We start from the raw sequence: 21,809 nt of genomic DNA, 5'->3' as shown, positions 1-21,809 counted from the left end.
AGCCATCACAGTTTGATGGATTCTCTACTCTTTAGTGTAGACATTTTTATCGTGTTGACATGTTCTTTGAACATTATTCTTTCTTTTTCCTGGCTTATGTCAGGTTGTCATGGTTCTTCATTGAGACATATCTCTTTGTAGATTCTCTTCACTCTCTTGTGTAGAATAATTCATATTGACTCTTTAGGGGGTGTTCTGCACTTTTACGTTTGCACTTAACACTCCCTTCTTTATGCAAGGAAAGTTTACTTTCTCTTCTCTATGAAGATATTCATATCTGTTGTGCATGAGGCGGTTAGGTGTTTGCCTCATCTAGGTACAACTGTTTTCATCCTTACCTGACTCTAGTTGTTGTAGGTTGGGTTCACACTTTGAGAAGTGTTGTCATAAGACAGAATATACAAAATCGGAAAGATTATTTTTATTTCAGAATCTTGTAAATTTTCTGTTTTTTGCATAATTTACACCTTTTCTAGCTTATCTGTAGATGAGTCTTATTAATGAGTCACATACTCACCTTGGTTTCCGCCGCAGTACCACTTGCTGTTTTATTCAGCTTTTTCTTTAAAAAAAAAAAATATATCAGGGGTGTGGAATTTTTAAAAAATATCTATTTGTCCATGGGACAGGTTGGGAAAGACATTTACTTGTCCCTTTGGTGCCAAGTTGTGCAGCCACAAATCATTGCAGCAGTATCATTATATAAGAGCCCTGAATTTAGCTTGTCTGATTATGTCAGGGCTATTACTATAGTAAGGCTAGAATACTAGCAATGTCCTTACTTTGACACCTTTCCACAAATATACGTACTGAGGCTGGAAGTAACAGTAAGAAATACTTCCAGGGATGAAATGCCCTTTGAATCTGTGCAAACATATTAACTTGTCTGTTTTAAGGGTTTTCACCAGCTCTTTAATCATTTCCAATACTGAAAAGGTTGGAAATTTACTCCTGACAAGGGTGAGAAGTAAAACGTCTTCCAGGGTTGGGAAAATAGCAGTTAAAGGGAAGGTGAACTTGTAAACGCTGAACAGATTTTGCATACACATATCTACACCTGCATATTTGCTTTTGCTAAAACACAGCTCACAAATATTTTCTAGGAGTACCATCTCCTGGTCTACTTCTGTAATATCTTGTGAAGTCATTAAATACGCAGATCTGCATTAATGGAAATTCATATTCCATAGGTGCACTTTTGTGACTGTCTTTAAGAACTGGGCCCCTAATTGGGTCTTGTGTTAACAAAGACCTTTTGTTTTATTCAAATTCTATCTCTCGCTATCCATATATCGTCTGGATTAACTGAGTGATCCTACTGAAGGAATACACTCCTACTCAGCACCTGGATACCCTCACCAGGAGCTTGTATGTACATTGCTTTGCAAATCCATGTTACATTACAATGAACGCAGTCTGCTCTTTCACAAGGAGCATGTTGACACTCAAAGTAGTTTTGTTTAGTGCCAGGTACTATTGTGCCATGTGTGGTTTTTGTGACCAAAAACATGTTTGTTTTTTACCAATATTTGTTAAGATGGTGAGGGCCCAGCAGCTCCCACAACAATGAAGTTTACAAAAGTCATGTCAAAACAAGACTCACGTTGACAAAACCAAAACACTGTCCACCAGTGTCGGACCTATTGGTTTGCCGATGCTTGTTTATATTCATGTTTCCCATAATCTTGCTGAAACTGGTTTCACTAATTTTCCGTTATGAATTTCTTTGGAAATACTAGCATGCATCAACACATTTTACTAAATGATGTTTTAAGTAAATTGTACCTAAACGTTCACAGTAGTTTAACAAAGTTCTTTTTTTCCTAGTTCCATTTTTTGTTAACATTTTATTTTGAAAGCAAAAAATCATTGCTTTCTAGCTGCTGGAAATATTTACGTTTCATCAGACAGCATCCTGGGATCATTATAGGTAGCCTCATATTTTTAAACTTTGCAAACGTGTGCACACTTTTTTTTTTACGTTTTTTTTTTTTTTTTTTACTGGAAGCACTGTCAGTACTGCAGTCTGGGTTTACTTTTATTTAGAACACTCTTCCAAATAGTAAAGGCTTTGCATTATTGTACCATAAATACAAGTTCAAACAGCATTAACATATAGACACACATATTACCTCAACTGCAGACAATTTCTTTCCCCACTCTGTAATTTAGTACTATAAAGTGGCATCCAAAGGGTTTGTGCTGCAGGGGGTTAGGCCTACTTGTCCCAAGCACAAAATAAACCTGAAAACTTGTCCTTGACCCCAAGAAATACGTCCTGGGCGTCGGGCTATAGGAATTGAACACCCCTTTCGGGCACTTGCGCCCTTCTTGGGCCTATTTGGGACTACTGCGCCATAGCCTGATGATCGGACTCCATTCCGATTCTGTCCTCGATGCCACGCTAAATTCCCTTATACTGACCAGCACTTGGTCTGTAATCTTTGCCTTTCTCCTGAACATCGTGAGGAAGATTGTGAAGCTTGCTGTCCGTTTCGATCGAAGAAGACACTGTGTGATCGAAGGGAAAGAAGACTCGAGATGGCGTCGAATCATACAGGGTCCACCGACACCTTAGAGGAGGAGCAGGCACAGACGGCTGTTTCAATCCAAGATTCCGACTCTGAACAAGGATCAGAAGACAGCCAGCCAGCCAATCACAGTGGCACAGCATGTGAGTACACCTGCCCCTACACCCACTTTCAAAAAATCAAGCAAGGCGTTTGGTGCATCACTGCTGTCAAGCCATGGTTCAACCCAAAAGAAAGTAATCGGCAACTGGCCCCTGTGTTTGGTGCCGAAAAAGGCCAAAACACCCCATCAACAGGCCACGCCTATTTCGGTGCCGGAGTCGAGCAAAAAAATAAGAAGCTCAACCTCTGAACCAAGCCGATGCCTACAATCTTTGGATCTGAAATTACTGCATCCGGCTTCAGAGCCCAAGCCTCGGCTAATATCTTAGGGACCGAAACACCTCGGAACCGCTCCGGAGCTGAAAACATCCTTCTATACAGAAGAGACGGGACTTTCGACCTGATAGAAGCATATGCCCAAAATATCCATTGAACAATCTTCTAAGGGCACAAAAGCAACCTCTGAACATCAATTAGAGGATTCTGACATTCAATCAATTTTGGAGGTTATGGACAGTTAGCAGAGAAGAATACAGTTCCACAAAGAGACTGGGAAAATTATTACTTCTTCACTTCCACAGACTAAAAGAAAGCTGGCATTTCAAGAGACTCTTGATACTGTTCCACCACCAGCAAAAATGTTCAAGCGAAAAGAGAAGCCATCATCTCTCCAGCTTTCTCCACCACATTCGCCACAGCTTTCTTTCTCACCACCACCTAATACCCCATCACCACTATCGTCACCATCACACTCCCATATCTATTCACAGGGAGACACGGTGTACCCATGGGACATGTATGATTCAGACCCTATACCGTCCAATGATCCTGATCTTTACCCTACTAAACCATCACCACCAGAGGATAGTACCGTTTATACCCAAGTTAAATCTAGGGCAGCTGCATACCATGGGGTCCAAATGCATGCAGAACCTTTGGAAGAGGATTTTCTTTTTAATACACTATCTCTACCCATAAACACTACCAGTGCTTACCAATGCTTCCTGGTATGTTTAGGCAAGCATATGACATATTCAAAGAACCAGTGAAAACTAGGGTTCTTATTCCAGGAATTGACAAGAAATATAAGCCTGCACCAACAGACCCAGTCGACATTACACAACAACTGCCACCAGATTCTATTGTGGTCAGTGCAGCCAGGAAATGGGCTAATATTCAGTCTTCATGGGATACCCCACCCCCTGACAAAGAGAGTAGAAAATTCGATGCTGCAGGGCAAAAGGTGGCAACACAAGCAGCCACCCAATGGCGTATTGCCATTTCCCAGGCCCTGTTGGCAAGATAAGACAGGGCACATTGGGATGAAATGCAAGAATTCTTGCAATACCTACCCAAGGAACACCAAAAGAGAGCGCAGCAATTTGTAGAAGAGGGACAGGCTATAACAAATAACCAGGTTAGATCTGCTCTAGATGCAGCTGCGACTGCAGCTAGAAGTATTAATACTAGCATTACAATCCGACGACATGCATGGCTAAGGTCCTCTGGTTTTAAACCCGAAATACAACAGGCAGTGCTTAACATGCCATTCGATAAACAGCATCTCTTCGGAACAGAGGTAGACACTACTATTAAACTCAGAAAGGATTCAGATACTGCACAAGCCATGGGAGCTCTTCATACCACACAGGAGCACTACTGCTTTAAATTTTCTGGATCCTGTCTGGCACCTGGGGATAATCACAAGGTGGGGAATCTGTGGTTCTACATAGTATCTACCAGAAAGAGTATTACCGAAGGAAAGAGACCTGTTTTTCTGGTTGATACTATTACTTCCTGCAGTTTTTTTTTCACTGCCCTGCACTTTACTGTCCTCCCTTTCTGTGATAGTGTCATTTATCATAAGGTCCCAAGGTATGTAATAATATTTTCACTATTATTGCCATTGTCTTTTGGTTCTTCTGTGCATACCTCATAATGTTTAATTTGTATTTAGATCGAGTGTGAGTTATACGTTTAGTAAAGTAGGCTGACAATTGGTACTGATAAATCTTTGCCTGGGTTTATGGGTGTTGTTTCGTAATGTACTGCAAACTTAATCCTGTCTAATAGCACGTACTATCGGCATATAAACTATTACAGGCACCTACCTGTACTATTTGTTCAGATCACACCGTGTAATATGGTTAAGAAAGACAGTTAGTGTTATAGACCATGTATCCTGGTTTCATAGCCTGTAAAGCAGCCATTTTCTGAGCTGACTGCTTTCATAGTTTGCTTGTTTCTTTGTGTGATTCACTGTCCCATAAACATTCTCGCTATCCTCTTTCAGAATTCGCGGCCGGAATTCATATCTGCCGTTGAAGACTGTGAATACACATTTGTGTGGTTCTCTGCAGCAGCATGTGCTTTACAAAGCAATGAAACCAACGACTGCAAGGCGACAAATCCCGTTACAGGTACAGGTCTACCCACTTCCGATATCACTTCACATTCTTGATGTATTTCTGTGAATTAAAAAACATACAAATGTGTTGAATTCGGTGGCTAGCTTGAAAGGGAATGTTCGGTTAGGTCACTCATAATAATGCTAGCTATTTGTTTTTATTAAAGTTAAACTATTTTGAGCGAAATTAAGCATTCTGAGGGAACTCGTGTAATAAGACCAACAAAAGAGTAGCCAAGTCTGCTTTCCTCTTGCTTCACAGCAGCTTTTAACGAGTCATTTCCTTCCCTCGAGACTGAGGAAGCAGCATATTCGTGCCTAATATGGCATCTGCCACTGTGCTACAACTGTGGAAAGCAAGATAACTAAATGCCCCAGTCTGACTACATTCAAGCCTAATTACCTCATCTCCCTTCTCCTGCCAAACAATTGTGGTAGTTGTTTTTCGGTGTGTGGATTTCGATTCTCTCAATCTGTCTTTGCCATGGGCGCAGCTCCAGGGGTATGGAGATGAGTCAGGATGCACAGGGCTGTTTGGCCAAAGGCAACACTGTCTTATACCCAAATAAAAATAAGATGCTTATAGCATATGATAGGGTGGTACATCTCATTTAGGTTAGAGCCTGGAACCGAATTAAAACGAATTTTGGAGCTAGGGATGATGCATATCCCACACAGCAGTTCTAGTGTTAGAGCTTAATTTATTAATTTATAAGCCTTATCTTAAGAAAAGATAAATATGTCCAGTCCATCTGGTGCACATCTTTCTTATTTTTTATTGTAGTAAGGCAAATGCGTTTATGTTCTGTTTTTGCAATCGGCTGTGTCCATATATTGCACGGTCAGGGAAAATTTCAAAACAATCAGCCACCCTGTATTTCACCATGTTTAGTGGCGTGCAAGCCTAGAGCTTTTTCAAAGCTGTAGTCATATCAGTATGGCTTTCATGGAACGCACATTTGGACATCTTAGAGAAACAACCATAATAAAAAAAAGATAAAATAACAAAAAATATGGAGAGTGAGACAAGTAAAGTTTATATGAAGTAAAGGACATGACAAACCCAAAGCAATAAAGAAGAGAAAAAACAAATCCTAATTATACATAAGGTTAATTTGAATTCAAAATTATTCAAAGAGTGTGATCACACTTGTGTCACACTATACTCGTTAAAAAAAAGTCTTACTATAGTTTGATGGTGCGAAGCACAAATGAGCATGCTGTGACAGAGTGAATGATGAGGAATCATTACTGAAATTTCTTAGCTACTAATAAATGTTTGGTGTTTTGGATCTTCACGATATTAAATCATGAGAGATTGTATCTTGTGGTTATAATAGTACAGGCCCGGACAGGAGAAGTAGAGAAAACGAAATAGTCCTGGACTAACAGTCAATAAATTCCCTTAAATATCCTTCATTTAATAATCAGAGGGCAAAGTAAATCCCTGTAAAGGTTCAAGAGTTGCGAGTACTCCATAATCTGAGGCAGAGCATCACATGTTGAGTAAAATAAATTTAATTGGTGTCCTGTAGGATATGCGGAACGAAATAAGCAGCAGTTTAAGGTATAACTGGGGGGTGGGGCGGATTAGTTATCTAAAAAGCGAGAAGTATATTCAATAAAAGGTTGCATTGCAAAAGTTAATTTTTTATGTGTAATGGGATGGCTTCTGATAAGATAAAAACTGTCAAGTATGTTCAAGAAATATGCGATGCAGCGGTTATTGTGAGTCTGTTTTCACTCAGCCCTGGCTAGGAAGAGAGATCAAAAAAATCATGTTTTCACTACAAGCTAGAAGAGGCGAATGGCAGGTTTAAACTAGCACTTTAAACAAAAATGAATCGGCGTGAGCCTGGTACGCACGTCCTACCAGTACTTTAGGGGATATAGAAGTTATATCCAGCTATACTGGTAAGCAAATATTCTAGCGTCTGGCTCTGCGGTGTCGATGTGGGCATTAACCTCGTTTTGTGTTGGCGACACTGGAAATGTCAGCGATGTATTAACTGGTGTTAAGATGTGTAAAAACTGCACCATTTTAGGACGGCGACTTTGAATAACTGAACACTCAGTGAGTGTGCGTAAAATGTTAATCCGTAAAAGGCTAAATCTAGCATTACTCGAACACTGCCTTATGGATCCTAGAATCCTATCCCAGTCCCTATCTACAATCAAGTCTCTGATGTTGCTCTCCCATCTGACATATATTGTCAGGATATTGAGTACTCTTTCTCCCAATAACGCCCTCTAGAGCACAGAGACCTATCTGCCTGCAGGTATATAATGACAGATAGTGTTTGTAATTCTGTGAGTCGTCCTCAAAAGCTGTGGCGGTACATATGAGTACCGCCGCAGGTAATTTAGCAAACATCAGAAACTCGCCTGGACCAATCGAAACATATCCCTGGCTTCCTTATTATTGATAAACAGGTCATTCGCGTACAGGTCTCCCATCCTGCAACATGCATCCCCAGTCCTACCTGCTTTTTTTTTTTTTTTTTTTTGTTTTTTTTTTTTTGTTTTTTTTGCTGTCCTGGGAAAGGTGGTGGAGTGCTGGGTGATTCCATATCCATTAGAGCAGAATAGGGTGCCTCTCACTAAATATTTACAGTAGCATTTCCAAACCTGTGACTTTAGCAATATCAAGTATGGGGTTGTGGGAGGACTTGTTGTAGAGTCCAGTACGCCGCAGGTAATTTGCTAGGGAAAAATGATGAATTTTCTAACTTTTCAAGCTCTTTTTGTAAAGCATACCTCAGCATATATTAGTGCTTGCATAGGTCTAAAAGAATGTGTATGTCTTTCAGGATATAATTTATTCACTCCCTCTGCCCTCCTAACACCCATTAAACATGAACCCCCCCCTACTTGTTATATCATGCTTGACATAATACAGTGATTGTTGTGAAATATAATTCTCATACCATAAATCTCACTAACCAAGATACAACCCTGCTCTTGCTTTCCCAATTCCCATCCCCATGCCTCCAATAAAGGGTGATATATTGTGAATTTCTCTGTTTCCAAAGATGGCAATAATGAGGTTAGAACAGTTGATACCCACGATTGCCCATGAATAAACCACAGCTAACCAGAATTTGACTATGAACATAAAAGTGGGCAACTGTCAAACTAGTTTCAAGCTTCTCAGTCCCTTGTAGGGCGTTCGATCTACTGTTGATGTAATAGCTCATCATTGGTTTGTGCAATAGTATGACGTGTAAGAATCAGCATTCAGTGTATGACGGTGTGCCCTATTCACAAAGATAAATATACTCTTACACTTTTGAGTATCTTTACTACTTTTGGCTATTGACATTTTATGAGTGTAAAGTTACTCAATGCGTAGACTTGCATGTCCCCACCCCCTGAATTTACAGAGTAGAGACTACTTTTGAGTGTAAAGTTAGTACTTGTAAATGTTTACATGAAGACTGAGGACTCCATCGGGGTTGGGGGATCGTCCTGTGATAACGTATAGGAAAAAGTGTAATAACATTTTTTTTTTTTTTTAAATATCTCTAATATAAATATTAATGTACATTCATTTAAAACATTTATTTTAAATGTAGAACAAAAAGGTTACTACATTTTAACTTACTTTTGAATTAAACATTTAATTATTTTGAAGGTTAAATTATACATATTTTATTGATTTAAGTAAAATACATTCTCCACCTAAAGTATAACATTATATTTATTTCTTGTACATTTATTTATTATGTAGTAAAGTTTTCAATAGGCATATGTAGAAAGAATGTGATTTATTTTTACATTAGTTACATTCGTTTTTACATTTTAAAAAAGTTGGCATATTTTATAATGCATAAATAATTATTTTATAAATTTATATATTTTAACATTAATTTACATTTTTTTATATTTTGTTTAAAAATAGAAGTTAAAATAAAACCTTATAGTGAATAATGTTACACTAAATCAAGTCCCTGCCTCCATTATTTCCTATGGGAGAGTATTTGGCACCATTCATGGTCAACCACCGGTGCTCTGACTTACTTCAATTCGGAGTTCGAGCACAGTTACTACTGTTTTGGGGCCTTGTTGGCAGTAGCAACTTCAGAAGTGCAATTTGTGAATAACAATGAGCCTCCTTTCTTGTGGGTGGGTGCTGGTCAGTGTCTAAACCCTTCATTCTCCCTCCCTTAAACTATCCTTCCTCCTCCCTAAACGTGGCCTTACTCCTCACGTAAACCCTTCAATTGATTAGCATGTATTCCCTATTTTCCAACCACTTCCACATCCCTTCCTCATTTATTACTAAAATGTAAAACTACTTGTGCAGACACCTTGACTGCTTGGGTGCTGATCTCTGCATAAAGATAGGAGTAGGCTTAGACCTATACATGTAGGTTAGTAAATAGCATTTTGTGGTAAATTAGTAGTACTATTGTACTACTACTAAATGTACCACAAATTGCAATTTGTGATTAGACCTCAATTTCTCACTGTAGAGTCTTCTTTTGTGATAGGTCGCCTGTTTGACTTGTCATCGTTGAGCCGCGATGCTGGCTATACCTTAGTAAGCCACAGCAGAAAAATTCAGTTGAATATCTGTGCTCCACTGAAAAGTTCATGTGACACAGGGGCTGGTAAGTATAATTTTAAGCTTTCTTTACTGTTGTACAGCGCTATAGTTTAAGATGCTCTCTCCACTTATAGGTGTGAAACTGTGGCACTAAAAGCCATAAACATATTTGTTTCTGTCATAGTCAGGATTTTCTTCCGGCAGAAAGTTACAAACATGTATTAGTTTTATAGTGATTGAATTATCCACGATCCACTACTTATTCATAATGGAAATGTATTAAATGTATTATTTGAAGATAATTTGAAAAGTATTATATTGACAGTTGTGTACTCTGTTCCATTTCCATGAAATAAAACAAATGTAAATATGTCCAGAATGTTAGCCTTTTGTATTAAAAAAAATTGCAAACTATATTTGCAATTGCATCAAAGTTCAATTACTCAACAACAATATATAAAACAAAGTTAAAATTTGTTAGAGTAAAAATGGATACAAAATAGATCACAACAAGTCAAATAAAGTAATTAAAACCATCATGTAGAAGTGGGAGCAAGCACACTAAACAGACTGGATATGTTGCTAATGGTATGCAGGATCAACCAAAACCCTTTTTTTATCTAGCCCTCCACAGGGCCAGCAAGAACTGTGAAACCCTAAAGACCGCTCATTGTCTGGTGTCGGATCTTAGGATTTTCAGTGCCTCTCTACATACTGGTGTCCCAATATTGGGACAGATTGGCACAATCCATTTTTTCCTGGTGCTGTGATATGCCGGGCAGAAAAATAGTACGTGCTTGAGTGTTTCATCCTAGTCAGTGTGAAAGGGGCACACTTCTAAGGTAGGTTTAGGTGTACAACCCCAAGTGGCGGTACAGATGCAGAGGGGCAAAGTCCCAAATCTAAGTTGCAGTTAAAGCTTTCTGGCCAGCGGGAGGAGGGGGGGGTTGTCTGTTTCATCTAAAAACTGTTCTAGCCTAAACTTGTCCTTCTGCACCAGGAAAGACATAGTCAAGGAGCCCAAGTTTGTCTGGCGATATAGTATGTTCTGCTTGAAATGCCAGAAAGCTGACTTGACTTAGGGCTTAGTGATCAAGCTAGCCTCCAAGGGAATTTCCCAGAGGTGTGTTCGGCCAATATTAGACATAGTCACCTTCACATACGTCAGCCACGGGATATTACTGGCTCCCGGCAATTGCGATATCTTGGACAGACCTGTCTGGTAAGAGGACAGTTCTGGAGTGGCCCATAAACTCTTCCAGTATAAGATGGGCCTTACGCTTACGTTGTCCACAACACTTTTTTGCATCAGGGCTAGTCTCAAGGAGGTCAGTGGCAAACGGGGAGGTAGATCTGTAAGTTGCAGCATAAAGCAATTTTCTGCTGCACCAAGAGTAGACACGTCTGTATCGCCCCACAAGGCTGCACCATAACGAGCAGACCCTTGTGCCTGATAATTGTAGACTTGTAGAACTGGGGCAATAGAAGGAAAATGAGATCCCTTCTGCATCGTCACTATTCTACCTGCACTTTGGTCTATTTTAAGTCTATACCTTACTAGTTGCTTCTGCCAATCAAAATTTTCTGTGAGTGTTACCCCCACATAGTCAAATGTACGAATGCATTCCAGTAAGGACCCTCTGAGCCTGGGGTTTGGGCACATGAAATTACGAGGATTGAAGACCATATATTTGGTCTTGGCGATGTTTATCTCTAACCCCCTACGATTACAAAACAAGTTAAATCTGTCCAAAATCTTTTGAAGGCCCATAGAGGACCTCAGCAGTAGCAGTGTGTCATCCACAGGAACACTGGTGCCTGCGAGACACGGAGCATCAGACTCTCTATGATCCACAAAGGGCACCATATCGTTAATAAAAGTGTGGGTGCTAGGATGCACCCCTGTCGTACCCCCCTGTTTATTGCAACAGGGTCCATTAATTCTCCCATCTGTCCTCATCTAACTTGGGCAAAGTTGTTATAGTGGAGCCTTATGAGTGTGTTCAACAAGTATTGAGGCACCCCAATGTCAGCCAAAATCTACCACAGCTTGGGGCCAGATACAAGATCAAATGCTGACTTCAGGTCAATAAAAACCACATAAAGACCCCCACTCCCTATGTGGACAACCTTCCAGTATAGCACCAGAGGATGAAAAACCTGATCTTTCGTACTAGTTTGCTCCCTAAAGCCAGCCCGAAGGAGGGGGTAATATCTGTGTGGGATTCATCCATTTTTGTAATCTGCTCAGAAGGTCCCTTGTGAATAGCTTTTGGGAGCTATCAGGCTAATCAACCTGTAATTTGTTGGGTGGTTATGTTCTCCCTTCTTGAAGTTAGGGATAATTTCGGCCCAAGAAGGAAGGAAAGGAGCTCCTCTTAGTAATGCGCTGAAATTTAGAGCAAGGTAAGGACTCCAGACCTCAGGTCCTTCTATAAAAAGGTCCCCAGGTATCATATCCAGTCCCGATGCCTTATGGGGTGACACTTTTGCTTATTGCTAGAGTCACTTTTTTTCTCTCTAATATATAAACAATCATATTGATCATTGAGGAAGACCAAATGGCCTACCAAAGGCGTCACCCCGATGGTGTCGCCACATATTCCGGGCACCAAGTCAGGGTGTTTGGGGGAGGTCTGTGATGGAATATAAAGCAGAGAATGTGCTATACACAATCAGATATTTGTATGCGATTTTCAATCAGAAGGTAACCCTCTGCACTGCCTGTTGGAACAATGTTCCAAAATGTCCATGGGTGGCCCTCATTGGTTCAAGTAACACACACTCCCATTTCCTAGCTTCCCACTCCCTCTTAGCTTTATTGATGACAGGTTTATAGGCCTGCCTAGACTCTTGGATCCTTAATCTATCTTGTTGTTTGATAGCACTAAGAAATGCTACTATAGCCTTGCTCTATTGTTTACTGAACCAAGTGGGAGGTCCATGTCTCTTATCTAGCTATCTAATTTCCACAAAAAAAACTCTCAGGTTTTTTAAATAATCGTGAATGACTTCCCTCTCCTCTGTAGGCAGCTGAAGTAGGAGGATAGCTTTCCTAATACCTTTGACAACCAGTTTATACAAATTGGCAACTTAGTCTACTGATTGCGACATTACACTCCATTTTACATTGCGTTTGTTTGTGTACAGGACCATCCCTGTATCAAGAGGCTCATTACTGGTGGAACGTACAATGGGATCTAGCAATTTCATCTCTAAAGGTAGTGCATTATGATCACTGTCTAAGTGGGGTATAATAGCCATGTCAACTAAATTGGACCAAAGCCAAATGTCGAGTTAAATATAGTACTTGTGCTTTTAAGGTGGTGGAGCGTGTGATTACCCTCCTTATCTGAGTTTGTAGCTCTGATGCCCTGGTTTAGTGTAAGAGCGTTAGGTTGGATTGCAAGGAGTGACCATCTTTTGATAGCTGGAATGGCTAGCTCTGGAATAGACCAAAGACTCTTCCTCTGGCGGGTATACTCTGGGCTGTACATCTAGCGGCTCGAACTGGCAATAAAAATTTCCCCACACAATCTTAAAAGTCTTGGCAGGAACTGCAGTCAGGTTTGCAGAAAGCTGTTCAATTACATCAGATTCAAATTTAATTGCAGAGGGCCCTACAGTAGATGTTATAAATAAAGCAGGTTAGATTATTTGGCGAAGTCAGACTAATACACATCAAATCTGATGATCCTAGAGCAATTTCCCTTGTGTTGCACTTAAGGGTGGTTTTGACCCAGATAGTAATGCCCCCTGAGGATCTACCTTTCCCAGTGGAGATAGCACCCGGAGTGTAACAAGAAAACCCTGACTAACGCAATGGGGTGAGAGACCAGGTTTCCTGGAATAGGCAAACATCAAATGTGTCTACAAAGGCACACCACTCTGGAATGGGCAACTTGGGCAGTAGCCCTGCAACATTCCAGGAGATCAGTCTGAAGGAGGGGAGTAGTTCTCAGGCACAGTGTTACAATTGATTTCACAATTAGATTCACTCTCGCCCTCATCGAGTCAAACAATATCCGGCAGTGCATCAAGGTGATTGTAAGTCAGTATCCCAGACAAAGGGGCAATCAGTGGGCTAGAAACACACTTTTGGTGGCCCCAGGCTGAGCTGGGCTTTTGATCTTCAAGGCAGTAAAAACATTTATATAGAAGTAACCCAATGGTAATGGAACAATGCTGTTATAGGGTTACAGCCAAAGAGTAGGTTGTGCACTAGAGTGGGTGAGTTAACGTTTACAATGACATTCACCCTGCCAATCAACCGGTCCAGGTCCAATCCAACCCACCCTCAAACCAATAAGATCTTATTAGCCATATGTAATGGAACATTCCTTTGGTACCACAGCAGAGACTTGTTGAACAAATCATAATAAGACTCCCTCTGGTCCCTGTGAAAAAGGGGGAATTGTGGACAGAAAAGGCATGTTGGGACAAGAAGCTGGGGGGGATGTTAACCACTGACTGTGGTATAACTTGGCCCTGTATTGGTTCGGGTGAGCAGTTAGAGACCGGACTGGCTTCCTTTGGGTTGTAATTTGACGTGAGGCAATAAGTTGCTGGACGTTAGATGCGTGGTCAGCAGGGGAGGCTCCTTATTTGAAATGGCAGTTATAGAACTGATGGGGGTAGTATCCGTAGGAAGGAGGGGAGAGCATGTGGAATCAGGAATGTGGGATCAGGAATCTCCTTATTGGGGTCTAAGAGTCTGAAGGACTGGGGCTAACATTCCACCGGGTGGTTTGTTCCCTTACGCAGGCTCTTGATTGCTTCCAGCTTCAGAGTGAGCAGAGAGAGTTTGGCACGCAGGAGTACCTTGATGTTAACCATGTGGTCCTCCAGCAAACTCCTTATCCCTGAAGAGTCCACTTGTGGAGCTGCTAGCAGATTGTGAGAGTGGATTGGAGCTGTTGCTGCTGCAATGCACTGTGATGGAGAACTAGTCTGAACAGCCATTTCGACTGACCGGGGTTTCGCTGTTAGCTTTTGATGCTTTGCGTGGGCGATGGGAAAGGGACTGAACCTTAAATTGGAGGCTACAGGGGTAGCAGGGGAGTCTAAATTGTCTACCGATACTGTAGGGGGCATGCAAGCAGTTTGTGGGATGGGGATCCACATGGAATGGGACAGGCAGTGTACTTTATGGCAACATCGCATTGGCCGCATTGAAAGACAGCCTACATTCGGGGAGATCAGACTAGTTGCTGATGACGTTAACGGCTCTCTGAATCATCCTGTCAATGGAGGTCGTTGTGTTGTGGGTAAATGGTGTGCCAAGGGCTCCCCCTTCCTCTCTCTTCTTCATGCTAATTGCCTCTGCATGTGGTCCACACCAAGATAATTCTTTAGCACTGTCACTACTCAAAAGGCAACATGTACCTCAGATGTGGGGGCCAAGCGACGTGGCCCACCCTTGGCCTGGGTGCAGCCCACATGCATCCCGTGCCGCGGGAAGTCCAGCTGTTCTATATAACGCCAACAGTTCCTGTGCAGGTCTGGGAAAACAAAGGGTTGCCTCCTGGGCTCAGAGATCTGATCTCAATTAACAGCAAGCGCGTCCCAATATCTATGATCATTTCATGTATTCAAGACTTGTTTTTGCCACTTTTATAATATGAGTAAGACCTCTTTGTAGAGGATTGTGTCCTTAGATTGGATAATAGTTTTGTATGCTTGCTGGCAAAAATTTGTCTTCCTTCTGGTCGGTGCAAATTAGGACAATATTCTGTAGTTTAGACAGCAGAACCCCTCTTTCCTTCTCCCTTCAGATGTCTGGCTTGGTGATACTTTCTCTGGTTCCTGTGCTTTAGCCAGAAAGAGTTTGCAATCCAACTAGAGCACTGAAAGATGGTTGTTATCATTAAAGGAAGCAGAGCACTGCTGTTACCACATCATGACAATCTCATGATCAAATCTGGTGTTGGACACCGGTTTATACTAGAGGTGGGTTGTCAGTGTTGGTGCCTTAATTTTCTAGAGGTCAATTCTTAGTCTTGTGTGGAGGAGCACATCTCAGACTCTTACTTTCACAGAATTGCTATTAACTGCTTCTTCCTGAATCTGTCAGTTTATGTTCAAGTTCGTCTGGCTCAGGATGCACTGATTTGTTTCTTGAATATTGGATCTCATTATTTCTAAATGTTTTTTGAAGATTTACAATATTATTGTCGTTATTCATATTCATTTTGTGCTTTCAAGGCTTTTTCCTGAGCAGAAACCTGTGTAGACATTTCCAGGATCTCTCCCCCTCCTGGGGCTGGGGTGGGGCAGGTCCATATTTGGGGTTAGGGGATGGGGTCTGTGAGCACCTGAAGAAAACTGCCAGACAGACCGGGGGGGTCCTTTCTCCTTTACAGCAGGCTGAACACACAAGGAGAGGGCAAATATGATGTCAGCATCCGCTGCTGGTGCTGTCTCTGCCACTGCTCAATATACTCAATAAATTAGTAGGCCATTAATAAGGTCAGTTTTTTAGTTTTTCTGTGCTCTCAATTTGTAGTCCGTTTCAAGGATAAATATGAAGATTCTCCACCCTCATCAGTAGTCCTCTAAGCACTGAATTGACTCATGCATGTGTGGAATCCCAGAGCACTGTATATAAAATTAGTACCCTTTCAGACGTGGAGTGCTGCATAAATTATAGAAAAAAGAAAGCGGGGAACTCTGGATAGTTCCCAAGTTTAGGTAGAGTTCTAGCTTGGCATGGATGACACTCTGCCAGTCCTGTGCTTAAAGACTTTTCTACAAAAATAGACATTTTAGGTGAGCAGATTCAGTGTTGATAGTGTTGTAGGAGGTTCTATATAGGAGCTGCTTCCCACCTAAACGTGGGAACTGCCCAGAGTTCCCTGCTTCCTTTTTGGTATATACATACATATAGATAGATGTAGAAAGATAGCTAGAAAGATGTACACAGATATAGAGATATATTTATATACACTCAAAGTTTATCAGTAGACTAATGTACTTATATAGATTAAAAAACTGTCCCTGCAGCCTATCAGTGGGCTAAAACTGCCAAAATTCATATATTTTTAATTTGAAAAATAAATAGACCAAATTAAGCCATATAATCACTACATTACTAAAAACAGGAATAGAAACGTATTTCACAAACCTCTATTGCTTTTTTTTCTTCTTTGCTGAACACAGCCTGAGGTGGGCCTTCAGCATCTCACATCAGCCTCCTAATCTCCGTGCCTTACTGTTCCATTGGCGTCTTTTACTGTGTGTGGGTCTCTGTGCCCGGGTTCATCTCAGGGCAATGCCCAGACTTTATTATTCAAATACAAAAGATGCTTCACTGAGTGCAACCAGTGGATGGTGGATTGAGGAACAGCATATACATTTAAAATAACCCAAAGCTGCAAATATATTGTTACAAGTAAGGATTTGTTTTTTTGTATGAATAAATGATAGTTCTTTTAAGCTTCCTGATTTTCATTGATGTTGTTAGCTGGGTGGTGTTATCCCTTGAGTAAGCTGTGAATCTGGTTGAATGTTAGGTGCTATTTGGTGCCATGTTAGTATAACAGCTAATGTTTGAAAGATGGCCATGTGGTTTCTGTGACCTAAGGATTCCTATGGGAGTGAGAAGGGGGTAAATTAGGAATTTGTGATGGATACTTGTACTTACACATTCTTCATCTCATGAATCCTTTCAGGTGCTATAGTGGAATCAGAAACTTTAAATAGCTCCTGTGTTCCAGAATGTAGAAACAATGTGCCATTCTGGGGAGCTGATTTCAGTTTATTTTTTCTCCACACCCTTAGACATGGATCCGAAGTGCCCCCCTTGGATTTTCCTGTACTTTAGTGGCAGTGCCTGGAATTTAGGGATGTGGTTTCTGCCTAATTTGTTGTGAATTTCCTGCTTGTCTTTACCTTCTACACCTCTCCTGCTTTAAGTCCAGCCCAAAGGGTGACATTTTGGGCTCCAGTCTGCTTTATTTCACCCTTCCCCATACAGTCCAGTCCAGCTTGCAGGGCAAGTTTCTTTGTTGGTGGGCCCATTATCGGATTTCAGCCGTGGTTATATCCTTAGGCCCTGCTCCATGCCAGCAGGGCAAAGGCCCAGTACTGAGGGCCTCATGCTCTTCCGTCTGTTCTGGCACTTATCCCTCTCAAAAGGCAGTGTTCATCCAGTCTTCTTTAACGATATTCCAACTAGGTCAGCCCCCTCTGGTGTTCTTCAAAGCCCCAAGTTGTCTTCGAGTCATTTGGCCTTTCCTCTGCTGATGGCTCCTAGCCTGGTGTCATTCAGCTTTGCTGGTCTCGCTGACATCAGTTCAACCTCAGTGGGTTCAATTTTGTTGCTGGAGAACTCGTTGGTTTCTTTGACACTGGTTTTGGTGCTAAGGATTGCATCATTCTTCTTTCTGCATCCTGCTTGCCCCATTATTTGTTGCTGGGAGATCTTTCTTAATAAAGCTGACCTTTTTGTCACGTTTAGTGTGGAATTAATCTCATCTTGAAATATTGTCATAGGTGCAGGACTCTGTGTTCTGTAAGTTCTGGTACTGTCTTCAAGGCATAACGGCTTTCTGGTGTTGTTATCGGGGAGAGGAATGACCTTTCTATTTCTTCCTCTGATTCTGTGAAAGTGTTGGATGGCCATTCTGCCAACAGTTTGATCTCCAAGTGCGAGTTCAACCTAGATTACTTATCGTACCTTCCTTCTGAGGATCTCCTGTCCTTAAATTCTTGCTTGTGTAAAGCAGCTTCGGTCTTTGAACTGCTCTGTCCTGTGAGGGAGGTGTAGTTGGACTTGTTGCTAGAACCTCAGCAGTCTTGTTCCTCTTCAACAGAACCCTTCTTGTCATTCTTTGAGACTCTCAAGAACTCTGTTCGGGCAGTCTGGGTGTAGGTCTGCCTCGTCTCTGGTTGTTAGTGATGGAATTGCATATCAGTATTGCCCCGCTGAGGATGACTGTCCTTCTTGTCTTTTATTCCCAAAATAGATGACTTGGAGTGATCTTTCTCTTTGGCCCCCGGGCCACAAGGCACTTCCATTTTTCCTTCCTCTTCTGCTCTGCCTGCGGAGTGACGGCAGGCTGATGCATTGTAAAGGAAGGTTTTTTTTGTTGGGGGGGGCCTAGGTCTCCATTCTAGTAATGTGCCATGTGTTGATGTCTCATTACAGCAATGCCCTTTGGAAGGTGGCAGAAATATTAGTTGCATTCCTTCCAGATCATGTCAGTCACCCCTTTGTGGAGGGGGGTCTGTGATATTTATGAAGGATACCTTTTCTCACCTTAGAATACTCTCTAGATGCCAGACTGGATCCAGAAACATTTTCCAGCAATACTGCCAGGTGTCAAATGGCTCCACACCACCCCAGAAGTCAAGGAGTTGAGCCACATATAAGCACTACCCATGCGCTGACATAAAATCCATTCTTTTAGCATCTTCTGATTCTGTTGTGCTAGGAATGGTGCCCATTCCTAAAATGAAAGGTTTCAAACCATGCCATAAATGTAGAAAATAGATGTCAGAGACTACATGAGGTATCTCTCTGGTGTTTGGGCTCAAGACACAACTGTTAAGTTGCATGATAAGTGTGCGGACCCGGACAGAGAAGCAAAGCTGTGCAATGCTGAATATAAGAAGTTGAGAACCTTTTGTAAGTCCCACTCCCCCATCATGAGCATGGACTCATTCTCACTCCTGAAGCCCTTTCCGTGAGAGGTCAGCCTTGCTGGAAGTCTAATTCTTAATTCCTAGCAAAACTATAAGAAAGGTGAAGTGTAATTCAACCCCATTCCTCCACTCTGTATTCAAGGAGAGAACGAAGGGTATCACAATGTCACTTGGTCCCCTTTGATCTCCTGGGTCACAAAGCCGATTTTCCAGCACATGTATTTTCATATACCGTTTTCCAGTCCCACAGAACTTTGAACCTGTGGTTCAAAGCCATCCAGGTACATTTTCAGTTTCCAGTGCTCCCCTCCAGCCTCATCACTGTTCCTTGAGTGTTCACCAAAGGCATGGCAGTGTTTGTAGCACACCTTCAGTGGTTGGGAACACCAGTTTTTCGGTACCTCACTGATTGACTGTTAAAATTAGGCTTGCAGACCTAAAGGCTACTCGTTTGGTGCTGAAGGCCTTCCTGCCATCCCTCGAGAGGGAGACTGGTGCACTGCCATGTGATATTGCAATGAGCGTGGCAGAGTGGGGTCCTAGGTGCTATGCCAGGAGGAACAGCACCTGCATCATGGCACTTCTCTGATTGCAAACCCCTGGTGGGATCAGGTGGCCTAAGTAGGTGGTGTCTGGCTTATCATGAAAAGCATCTAAATACCATTTTTGCAGGTATCTTCCAGCAGTGAGGTTAAAACCCTGGCTTGGTCTTTTCACCAGGATCAAGAAAGGGCAGTGTGAGTTGGAGAGGGTCTATTGGTTTAACCCCAAAAAGGATTTGAGCTTTTACATTGATCTGCACCAAGGAACACGGTGTGGATAATCATCTTTTTGTGGGAGTCTCTGGAGCAAAGAAAGAGAAGGCTGGGCAGAAGAGGACCTTGTCAGGGTGGATAGTTCTCTGCATTAAGATCTGCTAAGCAGTCTCCAGAATGTTTGAGAGCACATTCCATGTGACTCAGTCCTGCTACCACTGCGTTGGCACAGGGATTGCCTGTCTTTGACATTTTTCTGCTGCATCGTGGGTGTCAGTGCATATGGTTGAAAAACTAGTGTTTTGATGATCAGGTCTGGCAGAAATGGAATTTCACCTGTTTGATCTGGAAGGCATTTTGCACTGAGCCTGCTGCATAGACCCTCCACCTTGGGGAGGTTCTACTTTGGTATATATTCAGTTATTAAGAATCTGCAATTAGAAGCATCCTTCCGAAGAACAAGTTATTTACCTTCAATAATGCTTTTGCTTTGGTCTTCTCCAGAGGTGGATGAGGTGCCAGCATTGTTTCAGTATCCTTTGCTGTGTTGAGCCTTTTGCATGCCATGGTATTGCTGGCCAGAATTTCTTCTACTGATCCTTTCTGGCTTTAATGGCAGTAGATTTCTGCTGGTGCTGTTGGTTGCCTTGGTAGCTTGCGGTGTAACTGGCCTCAGACTTGGCCTTTGCATTTTTGAGCTTTCTCCACCTCTAATGTGACATGGTTATACTTCACTGCCACTCATACATGCCTCTATAGGGTATTGATTTTGATATTATTTGTGAAAAATTTGCTTGTAGAGGTATCCATCAGAAGAAAAAGTTGCTTTCAGTTACAATGTTTTTGATAGTTGCTTTGTCTGCCTGCAGATTCCTCACCATTTTCACCCACCTCCCTGCTCTAAGATGTGGTTATGTGGTTTATTGGTTTTTGGCTGATTTTCTGCACTGGCTTGCAGCTTCTTTCACTTCTTCCAAGGGTCTGCCATATCACGTCTGGTCAAATGGGGGAAAGAGCTGGAGTTGACATAGGACCGTATTGCCACCTAATGACATACAAGACCTGTCACATTTTAGGGTCCAGGTTGGCCCTAGGCCGAATGTTAGGCGCGGAATCTGCAGAGAGATAGAGTATCCACCAAAAAGATTGCTATTAAAGGTAAGTAATGTTTTCGTCTGTAACTCACTAAGAACTTGTGCCAGCTCTGTGAATCTATGCTCTTTTTGTGGGTCATGAACTTGGATGCACTGGTTTAGGGTGCTCGTGAGTGTGTGTGGCTGATTGCTTACTCACTGAGGATTGTATTTTTTGTTTCAGGTCCCATTTCCTGGCCTGGTAAATCAAATCAACTCAAAGGGTTATGGTGCAGTCAGTAGGAATTCTATGAGCTGTATAGGGGTAATTGAAGTCAAGTTGTATCCATTCAGATTAAGTGGAGACTAATACCCACCACAGGGCTTTGCTCTACTGATGTATGTGTTTCATTTGACAGTCCTCCTTGCCTTCAGGCAGTTTTGGTGCCCAATCTGTCAGATGTTTGCCATTTATCTGGCTTATGACTATCTGATCTGATAGAGACTTCTATTTGCTGATTCCTCACCTTTTGTCAGACTGGATCTGGAAAGTTTTGCATTGCAGTTCCCTTGCATGCTGATGGGTGTTGTTGCTGTACATCGTGCTGCCTCATCCCGTACGGAAATTACGTCAGGACCAGTATGCATATGCCACGTGCTAGCTCTGCATCAGTTCCTTTCTTTCCATGACAACTAACACAGATCTCGAGTTTCAGCTGTCATTCAAAATATGTTTTTCCCCTGTAA

The 21,809-nt window shown here is 41.9% G+C and overlaps 1 protein-coding gene across 1 annotated transcript in view; it reads left to right on the top strand.

The window, feature by feature from the left end:
- IGF2R (insulin like growth factor 2 receptor) overlaps positions 1-21,809 on the top strand; it is a 1,086,527-nt gene that overhangs the window by 750,185 nt on the left and 314,533 nt on the right. The window contains exons 32-33 of the mRNA XM_069235138.1: positions 4,927-5,053; positions 9,534-9,653. Coding sequence (XP_069091239.1) covers positions 4,927-5,053; positions 9,534-9,653 — 247 coding nt within the window. The remainder of the gene's footprint in view (positions 1-4,926; positions 5,054-9,533; positions 9,654-21,809) is intronic.

The sequence above is a fragment of the Pleurodeles waltl genome, chromosome 5 (genome assembly GCF_031143425.1).
Source record: "Pleurodeles waltl isolate 20211129_DDA chromosome 5, aPleWal1.hap1.20221129, whole genome shotgun sequence".
NCBI classification, from domain to species: Eukaryota; Metazoa; Chordata; class Amphibia; order Caudata; family Salamandridae; genus Pleurodeles; species Pleurodeles waltl.
The sequence above is the reverse complement of the archived record's forward strand: the minus strand, read 5'-3'. Positions and strand labels throughout refer to the sequence as shown.